General features: G+C 37.0%; 1 protein-coding gene across 1 annotated transcript in view; it reads left to right on the top strand.

Moving 5' to 3' along the window:
* The window catches only part of LOC136873715 (uncharacterized), a 102,004-nt gene extending 95,960 nt beyond the window's left edge, over positions 1 to 6,044 (top strand). Inside the window, exon 8 of the mRNA XM_068227759.1 lies at positions 5,586 to 6,044. Coding sequence (XP_068083860.1) covers positions 5,586 to 5,789 — 204 coding nt within the window. The 3' untranslated portion in view covers positions 5,790 to 6,044. The remainder of the gene's footprint in view (positions 1 to 5,585) is intronic.
* Positions 6,045 to 12,424: the final 6,380 nt, after the last annotated feature.

Genomic DNA, 12,424 nt, shown 5'->3' on the forward strand with positions numbered 1-12,424 from the left:
GGCCTAATTAGCATGAATGAAACTTTTGAAAATAGCACAGGCTAGTGTATTAGAAAAGGAACTGGTACTTGCGAATTCCTTATGGAGGACAATAATAATTGTGATCAGCTGTCATTACTCAGATGTAACGGGTGCAAGAAGCTATTGTGTTTCGAACATTTTTTCTTAATTTCCATTATCATTCACAGGAGATTGAATATATTGAAGGGTATTAAACACGACTGCCGCATTATTGGTGAGTATGCAATTGTTTAATCAGTATATACTCATACATATACCTTTGCTAGCAGGACCTAGTGTTTACAGTGCAATGTGTCTTCTGGTATGGGCTAGAGCAATATTGTTATTGATCTGTCTGTGTCTTATCCTTGACTTTGACAATATGATAGTGACTGAGGTATGAGCGATGCTAGTAAAGCCACTCCTTCTGCAGCCAGTCCCTGCTATGAATGGTGTGAAAATGTTGCTCATAGGGTTGGTTGGTGCATGCATTTCAGTGGGCTTCGCAGACTGATATGTAATAGCAACTTCTGGCTTGGTGCACAAAGTAATTGGAAACTACCTCACTCCTCATTTCCCTAGTACACCTTTTCAGTAATGCCTAGGCCATCTTCGACAGCTGATGGCAGAGCTGTTGAGGATCCAACCTGCCTTAGGGCTGAAGACTGAATATACATACGTACGTACATACATACATACAGACAGTGTTTAAATGTTTACCTTGAATATTTTTATACCCCATGCAATTACAACACAACCGCAGGTTAGTATTTAATTGTGTCTTCAAAACATGCATAAATTAATTCCAAGTTTTGTGATTATTGCGATACGATTTAAAAGAAATGAATATGTACTTTAACAGGCGTACATCGTTCACACAGTTCATTGCTCTCACAGTGCTGTCTTTCCGTCTCTCTCTCTTTCACCTGCTTCTGCTTACATCATGCCAGAAGTTCAAAATAACTTCACTCCAATTAGACACTGAAGACCCCCCACTCGCACATCTTTACCACTCTGTAACTCGTATATACATGCACTGTATGATATAATATTCTAGGGTTTTACATATTTCAGTGTGCTCTTTCGGATGGTGCACAAATCAATTTCAAGCTTTCTTAACATTGATTGATGGCCCCTTTTCAGTTAGGGAAACCATGGTCGCCAACTCAACCCACACTCCAAAGTTCAGTGCCCCTTGTTTCCCTTTCAGTCACCTTTTACAGCATCCAGGGGATACTGTGGATATTTTCTAACCCCCCTATCTACAGGAGCAGATTCCTCTTACTATAAACAAGTGTGTATGTTAAGTCCACAGCCTGAAGGCTGGTTGGATCCCCAACAGCTCCACAATTAGCTGTCACAGATGGCTTAGGCATCACTGAAGAGGTGTACTAGGGAAATGAGGAGTGAGGTAGTTTCCAATTACTTTCTACACCAAGCCAGAAGTTGCTATTACATATCAGTCTGCCAAGCCCACTGAAATGCATCACCAACCAACCCTATGAGCAGCATTTTCATCCATTCATACCAGTGACTGGCTGCATAAGGAATGGCATTACTAGCATCGCTCATACCTCGGTCACTTGTTAAAGCCAAGGATAAGACTGAGACAGATCAATGAAAGTAACAAAATTGCGCTAGCCTATACCACAAGATATAGTGCACCGTAAACATTAGATCTCACCAGCAAATTCATATAAGCAAGTATTTGCCCCAGTTTGTCCTCCAAGCCTGAATAGTTCCAAGGAATTTTAAATTGCTGAGAAGATGGGCTAAAAGTATTTAAAAAACTGAGAACCACATTGATGAATACTTTTTCTTAGGTAAAAGTTATATTTTAGGTCTGTAAAACAGAATGCTCATAACTTTCTTGATAACCCAAAAGATCCTGGCCATGTACCAGCTTGTACAGAACGTGACCTTTATTGACTTTTGCCTTTATGAAAACAATGGGATGCACTATAGTTAGTTTGAAGCTCAGAGGATGCTCTCATTTAGTTTGAGTATAAAGGTAATCATGAAATATAAGTAGTGGGAAGAAACAAACAAGTGTGAAATCAGGTCATGTAAAGATAGGAACATGAAAAAAATAAATAATGGAATGAACACAAAGACAAACATGAAAAGGACTAGAACAATCTCCATATCTTCATACATTGCCATCTGGCAGTAGATAGGCTCTGATAGAGGGCTGAGAAGGGATATATGTAGAAGAACAGGGATTGATCAGGAGAGAGCCTATCTGTTCGCAGACAGCAATGCACGAAGATATTATGGAGATTGTCCTTGTCCTTTTGTGTTTTCATGTTTCTCCGTGTCTTCTCTTAATGAAGTCCTCTTCCTGCACTGTCCTGTCGTTGTGTTCATCCTATTACCGTATTTTTTAAATCATAAGATGCTGCAGACCATAAAATATAATTTTGCTGTATTTTAAACAAAATTTATGGGAAATAATTTAATTTGTGTTTGTACAAAAATTATCAGTAGGTAGAGAAATACTCCCATGGTGTAGGGGTAGTGTGCCTGCCTCTTACCCGGAAGCCCCGGGTTCGATTCCCGGCCAGGTCAGGGATTTTTACCTGGATCTGAGGGCTGGTTCGAGGTTCACGTAGCCTACGTGGTTAGAATTGAGGAGTTATCTGATGGTGAGATAGCAGCCCCAGTCTAGAAAGCCAACAATAATGGCCGAGATGATTTGTCGTGCTGACCACACGACACATTGTAATCTGCAGGCCGCCGGACTGAGCAGCGGTCGCTTGGTAGGCCACGGCCCTTCAAGGGCTGTAGTGCCATGGGGTTAGGTTACCGAAACACTGTCACTGTTGAAAATGAAAATCCACAGCCTGTTTCCAGTCATTCGACCGGGTCAGGAATGGAACGAATGAAACCACCATTTAGCGGTGAGGGTAGGAATTGTGCCAGCTGCCGAAGCCTGTTGCACTTCTCTGGGACAATGATTAATGAATGACAGATGAAATGAAATGATATTGGAAAGTGTTGCTGGAATGAAATATGACAGGGAAAACTGGAGTACCCTGAGAAAAACCTGTCCTGCCTCTGCTTTGTCCAGCACAAATCTTTGACTTACTTATTTCCTGTATCTCCTAAGTGGAGCATAGGGCATCAAATCTCACATGGAGTGACCAGGATTTGAACCAAGGAACCCAGCGGTGAGAGGCCGGCGCACTGCCGCCTGAGCCACGGAGGCTTCACTATCACTGTTACAAATCGCAATTATTGCCTTCCTGCTGCCCTATTACCATCTAAACTTGCATTTTTCATAACTTTTTATTTCATGTTAAGTCGTAAAGAGATATCATCTGTACAACTGACATTGTGTACCACAAATTATCACTACCGGAACTCGCCACTACTGGTATGTGCTACTGATTACAAAGTGAAAGATTTCCTTTCTACCCTTTCTTGAAGGTTACGTATAACGGTAGACAAGGTCGCAGCTCTTTGTGTTTCCCTTGTACGATAAGGAGGCTAGTAACAGTAGCAGTAAGACAATTGACAATTTTGGAATGAAGTATACAAATAAGACATTTGAATTGCAGTTTAAGAAATTTAAATATGTTTTTCTTGTTAGGTGTAAAATAAGGAACAGGATTTAAGGAAAGGAGAAGTTTTTTCAAGAATAGAGCAGACAGTCTTTCAACATTTTAGCATATAGTGACTGATTTAATAGGATTTTATTAATTTTTTGTGAATTTTAATTTTGGTAAGGTTTTTTACTAAATGACATAGTAGGGATAAATGATTGAACAGTTTGGACATAGAAAAGGGATGTTTTAACGCTTTCAAAATGTTATGTATAATTCAGCGTATTGATGACAGTGTTGTACAAATTTGTTGGTGACCTCAAGACAGAACAAATTTGGAAAATGAGAATAAGATAACACTTTAATATACTAGGGATGTTTAAATTGTACAGTGAAGAGTACAGAGTAGAATTAAGACAGATTATAATAGCAAGTCCAAGGATTTTTGTTGATGTTTTGTGGAAGGGAGCAGTCGAGCTCTCAAAACATGTACAGGAGGTAGTATATTAAAATGTGAGGTATTGACAAGGCAGAAAGTGTTTTCATTAATTGAATGAAGTCAATACAGACCAAATTGAACCATCATGGTTAAAATAATCAATTCTCAAACAAATGCAGGTAGACCATAACTGCTGTTTCTTAACTGCAGTAGTAAAAGGGTTCAACTGCTAAGTGTATTGTAAGGAATATTTTGAGCATTGATGTAGCAAGTCGCGACCTTCGGACCATAAGACGCAGCCTTACTTTAGGCAGTATTATTTGTAACCAAAAGTGCGTCGTATGGTCCGAAAAATACGGTAAGTGTTAATCATGAAACGGTACTTTGAAGGGATCATTAATGAAATTGCTATTTTATCATACCAGTACCCTGCAGCTATCAGCACAATGCTTCACACCTCGATGTAGGGGTGACCAGAGCAGCTGCAAGGTCCTTTGGATTGGATTTTTAAATGGTAAGCCATTGCTGTTGGGCATCTCACCTTTGTCACGTTACTGCCATATAACACCAGTGCTGCCCATAAATATGAACCCCGAGACCTGTTTCTGTCCCCTTTTGCAATTAGAATTTTGCTGGAATTAACATGTAGATTTTATTAGTAAGCTGAATCCTAGCATGATTAGAGTGAAAGACAAATTTTGATGGAAATAATGGCTGTAGCAGTTCCTTTTTTTTTCTTGTGTGTGTGTCAAAATCTGTTTAACTTGATATAGATTCATATCTAACTAATGCATCGTCAACCTCCTGTGCCATTATTTTCACAGGTCTTACTTTGACACACTGCTTTGAAATGCTCAATGTATTGTAATGGAGGATGTGTATTCCAAAGGAATGTTGGGCATTAAGTAAATATCTTTTTTTCTCTTAGGCACTATCCTCTTTTAGTATCTCAAATTGTATGATGATTACAATTTAATTACTTTTAATGTAGAGAAACTGGTATGTTTTAAATTTGCTAGTAGTAAGCAACTGTACCGAGCAGAGTGACCGTGCGTATGGCTATGGAGCCATGCTCTGCATTCGGGAAATGAGTGGGTTCAAACCCACTGTCCTGAGAATGGTTTCCTTTGGTTTTTCGTTTTCACTCCCAGGTAATGCCTGGACAGTTTCTATTCATAGGCCACAGGTGATTCCTTCCACCTCACCATCATTCATTTCATCTTCATTAGCTTTTCAATTGAGGTTGGCATCGGGAAGGGCTTCCAGCCATGAAAACATGCCATAAAATTTAATTTCCCCTCATCTCTGACCCCATTTCAGGAAACGGGACATAGTGTAAGCAATTGTTTTGAAACAATGGTTAGTATCAGAATCTTTGTTTTGAGTGAGATTATCTGTCTAAAACAGCCAATTGTTCCATATCTTGAATGAATGTTAATCTTGCTTTGCTGCCATTTTTTAGAAATAACTACTATTATTTTAACACAGTGTATTTCAACTCTTGTGCTAAGTTATTATCTCAATATGTTCAAATGTTGTGTATACCATTGCATTATGAGATCTTTAAATGGAAGCTAATGTTAATGGGAATTTGGGTTTAGGTTGATCGACGTATCATGCCGCCTCCAAAAGTGGCTCCTATCAAGAAGCATCGTTCTCGCCGACCCCAAGACTTCTCTGGTAGCCACAGTACTCCAAGTACTCCTCCTAGTCAAAGCCGAACCAGACACTTACCTGGACAAAATCAAGACTCGGATTCAGACACGGCATGCGGCTTTGGGAACGACTGGCAGAACACGACATAACGAAATATGTTTGCTTCAGTTATGAGCAGGTAGTGTTGGTGGTGGATTCTACTATGGCTACCAGACAGATGAAAATTGATCTATATTAAATGGATTGTTTGTATATGTTTGACCTGATTAGCTTTATGAGGATATGGTTAACCTCTGAGGAAAACTTATGAACTTTATTTTACAAGTCGTCATGGGATTATATAATTTAAATATGTATATACATACTTAGATAGTAGATATAAAGCAACTTTTGTTTGTCTTTACATGCTATTTTTTTCTTCACTTGAGAGTTGCAATAGACCAGTGTTTACCAGTTCTTTATTTTTTCCATGTATGTAGAAACCTATCTCTGTTAGAAATATCTGAGAAATTATAAATATTAATCAGTGATTATGTGGAAAGATTTAATTCTTCCTGCTGATACTTTTTTTCTTACTTGTACTTCAGTCTTTATTGGAAAAGTAACAGGAGCAGATATAAAAATATTAATTTACTCTTCCAAGCATGATATTTATTAGCATTTGAAGCGAGTCAAAATTTTAGTGAATGAGTCTGCTAGCTACATATCATGAGGGCCTTATTGAGAATAGAAAGATGTGTGAAGAATGTGACACTGAAGAACATACCAAATTTTATGTTAGGTTTCTGAGGGAATAGTGATAGATTCCTCGTGTTTGAAAAGGTCAGTAAAATACCTGAATGATTGCTGTGACAGTATGTCCTGTTTATTTTGTCTCTCTGATTGAATAGAGTACACACGTGCCATTCAGTGCCTAAAATTCATTTTTAGCATTCTTCTAATTAATGCAAGTTGGAGAGAGAGTTAGACTTATTATTAAACTCTGGAGGACTATGTGAATAAATATTCTCATCAGAGCCTGAGCATTCTTTTTTTTGGAGCAAAGGTATCCCGTATCGCCTTCCAAGTTCTTCTATGTTGGGCAGTTCTCATCCACAATGCTCCCACAGTTTGCCTCGCTATATCTGACTACGTAGACCAGTTTGCGGCACCCTTAGAAATGAAATTAGAAACTTGGGGCACCCCTTTTAATTTCTTAAAAATAGGAACATGTCAGTTTGCCTTTTTTTATTTTTATTTTTTTATTTTCACTCTGATATATATAGGCATTAAATTAAGTTCAAATAAACACTCCAAATCAAAGAGAAGAATATAGTTCCTTTATTTTGTTATTAATTTAACATACAATTTATGGCCTGCAATAGACAAAGTATATTATACAAATGTTTACTATACACTGACTATGAATAATTACATTTATTTAACAAATACAGTTTAAAAAGTAGAGGACTAAAATGTAGTTTTGTAAATCATTAAAACAAATTTTGTCTTATTAATGTGAGGTTTATGATTGATGCTGAGAACACAGATGTTTGATATCAGGTCTAATAGTTGACAACGAAACACTCATATCGCCCTCAAGGCTAAGCAGTCTATTTCTTGCTTTGGACTTCATTGTTGCCATAGCAGAGAGGGCTTGCTTGCACAAATAAGAAGTTGAAAAGGGCAAAAGTAGATGTGTTGCTTTCTTTACTAGGAGGGCTGATGACCTTAGATGTTAGGCCGCTTTAAACAACAAGCATCATCGTCATCTTTACTAGGATAGGATACTCGTCTGCCAGTCCAAGCCAAAAATCTGCCATTGATGCCTCACTCTTAATAAATTTAACTTTTAGTGTGGAATGAATTTGTCTCGTTTGCAAGCTGCAAATTCTATTTCTTCAGCATGGTCTGCCAAATCAAATGGTGATATAATCCAATCAAGATTTTCAGTGGTAATAGATGGAAAGTATTTGGCTGTTGTATCTCACAGTCTTGATAAGTGATCAAGAATAAGATCTTTCACCTTTTCCAGATTTTTGTCTTCTGCCAGATTAAGAAGAGATGGAAAGGTCAGCAAATCGCCTTTCTGAACTGCAGTCATCCAACAACCAAGTTTTCTCTTAAAACCTTTCATTTTATTGGTTGAAGAAATTATTGTTTCCTTTGTCCTCTGCATGGAAACATTGAGTTCATTTAACTTATTAAATACCAGTATATCTGCCAGATGCAACAGTTCTAAACACCAAGTACCATTTTGCAACAGTTCATAGAATGTGTTCTGATTATCTCCCTTGAAAAAACTTCTTTCAGTTGGAGAACTCGGTTGAGTACACGACCTCGCGATAACCACTTTATTTCTGTGTGCAATAGTAATGAGGTGTAGGCACAAAGCCAGCTCAACATTTGTACATAAAACTTTCTTTAACCAGAGAGAAACAAAACCCTTTAAGTACAGCTTTTTAAAATTCATATCCAACATTGTAACGACAGTACTCACCAAGTTGCTTGTCACATACTTCTATTATTAATATTGCCAGATTATTGACGAGGTAGTGATGAGTGAATTGAAGTGGTATTTGTGAAATCTTGAAAGGAACAGTAATAAAAATAAAGCCCACCTTCATAGCCAAGCTATTAAGTTTGCATTACCCTGTTCCAATTGCAGAACAATGTTGAAAGATTAGAGATTTGAATCCTGGCACTGATAGAGGGTATCATGTGTATTGTTTAACTCCAGGTTCTTTTTTTTTTCATTTTCTTTCATTTTTTTTTTTTTTTTTCTTTCCTGCTCCCTGAGAAATGCTGCTTTCCTGCTCCCTGAGAAATGCTGAGTTAATTTCAAGTCTTAGGACACCTTCTGCAGTCCTAGTTCTAAATAATTAGTTACACATGAAGAAGCTCTACATGGACACAGGTTATCTGCCAAATTTTACATGCAGAGTACATGGGGTTGATGACATAAGATGTTGTAAGTCCATAAAATGAATCAGTAACAACAAATATTTAAACTCAAGGTGTGACATAACATTTTTAGTATACATCGCCCATTGTGGCAACCTGTAATTGTGTGAAATTTTTGACTCATTCAATAAATATCATGCTCCTTTTTTTTTTTTACTGTTACATTTTTTTCCTAATTCCTAAATTATTTCATATTTCTTATTGCTGTCTAACTGATTACAGCATGTAACGATCCAGTGGGTGAAACTGAAGTGTAATTTTACTTTATCATCAGTACCTGAAGTACTTTTGTGAAGATTATTTGTAAATTTAATGCTGATTGACTGTGTAACAGTCCTTAAGTATATTGTGAAATTTGTGAGTTGGGATGCTGGCTTTTGTACAAATTAATTATTATTGGAAATTTATTTATATTTCATTTTGAATCTGATGACATAATATTTACTGTAATATGTAAAGTATAATAATGAAGTTGGGTTATTTAACTTCCTGCAAAATGAATGAGTTTTAAAATAATTATGTAAAATTGTTTATGTTGATTCGTATTAATCATGGAGGCAGTCAGGAGAATGACCATGGAATAGCTTTTTAGTTTCTTGCATTCATTAGCAAGCTAAATAGCTTATTCTGTTAATTATAGAGGAAGATCGAGAAATAGAAGGCTATTAGGTAACTTCGTATGGCACACACTTATTGTAAAATAGAATTTGAGTTATACCATCTCCACTCTATCTTCCTAAGTATTTTTTAAAATTTTCTTATTGGCAGTACAGTTATACATTACGAAATAATTAATATTGTTACCAGTCACAATTTTATTAAGTTGTATTCCACAATGGTGGTATTCAATTGCTGCTGTACTCAATACACATTTGTTGTCAAAGAATATTACTGTATTTCATTGAAGAGCAGGGGCTATGTGCATTATGAATTTGTTGTATCTATGGCGGGTGAACTATTGGTGTTTGTCGTCTCAAAATTATACCCAGTTGTTGCTAAAGCCTAATATTGTTTTTAATTTTCAATTTTATCATTGACTAGCTGATGTACCCGTGCTTCGCTACAGAATTTTATATTTTATACAGAATTTTAGGTTAGGTAGTGTACACGTTGTGAGCAAGACTGTATTAAATTGCATAGCTCTTAACGTTACCCTAGAAACTTTTTTTTTGCTATTGACTTTACGTCGCACCGGCACAGATAGGTCTTATGGCAACGGTGCGACAAGAAAGGGCTAGGAGTGGTAAGGAAACAGCCGTGGCCTTTATTAAGGTACATCCCCAGCATTTGCCTGGTGTGAAAATGGGAAACCACGGAAAACCATCTTCAGGGCTGCCGACAGTGGGGTTTGAATCCACTATCTCCCGATTACTGGATACTGGCCGCACTTAAGTGACTGCAGCTATCAAGCTCAGGTTTTATCATATGAAGACTGGGTTAGGGAATTTTCATTGTAATTGTAGGCCTGCTTGCCTACCATCAGTCACAATCAGGTTGGGGAGTTTTCATTATAATGTCAGACACTCACAGTCCAGCTGCCTTTTTACATCCTCAGAAAGACTGTCTTACTGGTTTTCGCAACTGAAATGACATAGGTCATTACGATGACGTCAGTAGGAATGGCGCGATTAAAAGCAATGCTTTCATAGGAAATACTCGATCAAATGAGAAACCTCACATTTTCTCACTTTTAATGAACAGTACTACGCTGCTGATCGAACAGTCCAAACTTCCAGAGTTGGAATGACCAAGCGGCAGACAGCCGTGATCCGTGAACACACTTCTTCCTTTTTCGGCAGTGGGGGAGGGAGCGTCGAATAGTGGATAGTCCCATGGCGAAAACTATGCCCTTTTACTACTCTGTTTCCTAGGAGTACCTGATGAGTCGTAAAATCTCAATTCACTACACTGGCGGTGGAAAAATCTATCTGACTTGGAGAAAAAATTTTCCTCCAAGCCTGAAGAGAAACCCCCTTTTCACTGCTAATTTGGAATAAAATGAATGTAGAATTTAATAAAAGTAAAGAAGAAGAATAAGAATAAGAAGAAGCTTTTCTTAAGAAACAGCTCTTTTCAGGGTTGAATTTTGAGTTATTTAGTGAATCGTGGTGATATAATTTGAAATAGGCCTGAATTGTAATTCTAGACCAGGTCATACTACTACTACTGTACTACTAAGTGAGTCTCCTCTACTTTAAGTGTGCATACTGCTCATTTAAAGCAGTGCGTCAGAGTGGAGATCAAATAGCTGGAATACTATGATGAACCAGTGTGTTACGTACCAGCAGTATCAGAAAATGTATGAACCAGATGAATGGCATGTTAAAGAAGAAAGTTTTCTAACTCCCCAGCTATTTCCCATCAATATTCAGTCAGGCTGTTATACTCGGTGCGCAATATAATCCCATCTATCGGAGAAGAGTGGCAGCATCGGAGACAATGAACATCACAACAAACAATGGTCAGTGTAATGTTATTGTTGATCAATGTTATGCGCTCTCGATACTGTAGGCTTACACGTTTAGTTTTCTTCTGACTCTGAAATACCACTCTTATCATAGTCGGTACAGTAAAACTGATTAAAACATAAATGATCAGAAATTGTATTCTTTATAACTTTTGTTGTGTAGTATTTGATAGGACCAATAACATAGGTATTTAAAAATTAAATGTTAGGCACCTTCCCCTAAACTACAATTTCATCCAGGGTGAATAAAATTGTGTATAGCTTAGACTGTAGTTTCTTATTCCCCGACTCTGTATACCGATTTTTATTAAATTCTGTTCACCCATTTTCTCATGGCTCAGCGTTGATATGGACTAAGCAACAAAAATACAAATTCATGAATATCTGTGTTATCATAGCCGGTAGGTAAAAATGTATAAGACATAAATGATCGGAAATTTAATTCTATATAACTTAAGTTATGTAGTATTTATTGATAGGACTACTAATAATATAAATATTTGAGAATTACATTTTAAGCCTTCCCCTAAACTACAATTTCACTCAACGTGAGTAAAATAATTTATAGCTTGAATTGTAGTGGCCGATTTTCATTAAATTCTCTTCAGCTGTTTTCTTGTGATTCGTGTGCAGACAGACAGACAGACAGACAGACAGACAGACAGACAGACAGACAGACAGAAATTACGGAAAACTAAAAAGTGCATTTCCTTGTTACTGTGGACGTGACTGATACAGTAATGCCATTCTTTTAAAATTCAGAGCAATGTACAGACAAAACTCTTATTTTATATATATAGATTATATCTTGAGGATCTATTAATATTGATGTCTGTACATGTCTAGAGTTTCTAAATGGTTCAATTTTATCCTTTTGGATGCATGTGTAAAACAGTGGTAGAATTGGATACCGTTATGCATCATTAGACCAAGCGCCAAAAGTTGGTTTCAAGATATTCGCGTTTAACTTTAGGGTTATGTGTAAATTTGAGCAAACATATTTTTGCTGAACATGTTATTCCTGGTGTTGTAGGATAATTATTAGACCAAGCGCCAAAAGTTGGTTTCAAGATATTCGCGTTTAACTTTAGGGTTGTGTGTAAATTTGAGCAAACATATTTTTGCTGAACATGTTATTCCTGGTGTTGTAGGATAATAGATTGTACCTTCTCACCAAATTTCAACATTTTTATACCCACAGTTCATAGATTTCCTTGAAAAAATGGCGCTTAATCTGCTGATGCAATTTAAGGTATTTGTCATGTGCAAATAATGCATCACAATGCTACACCAATAACCCCCTTACTATTGAGTGTCTACTGAGTTAGACTTCAAAAAATATATGACCGCAGTCGTGATTAAAACCTGAATCTC

Source organism: Anabrus simplex, chromosome 5 (assembly GCF_040414725.1).
Source record: "Anabrus simplex isolate iqAnaSimp1 chromosome 5, ASM4041472v1, whole genome shotgun sequence".
NCBI lineage: Eukaryota > Metazoa > Arthropoda > Insecta > Orthoptera > Tettigoniidae > Anabrus > Anabrus simplex.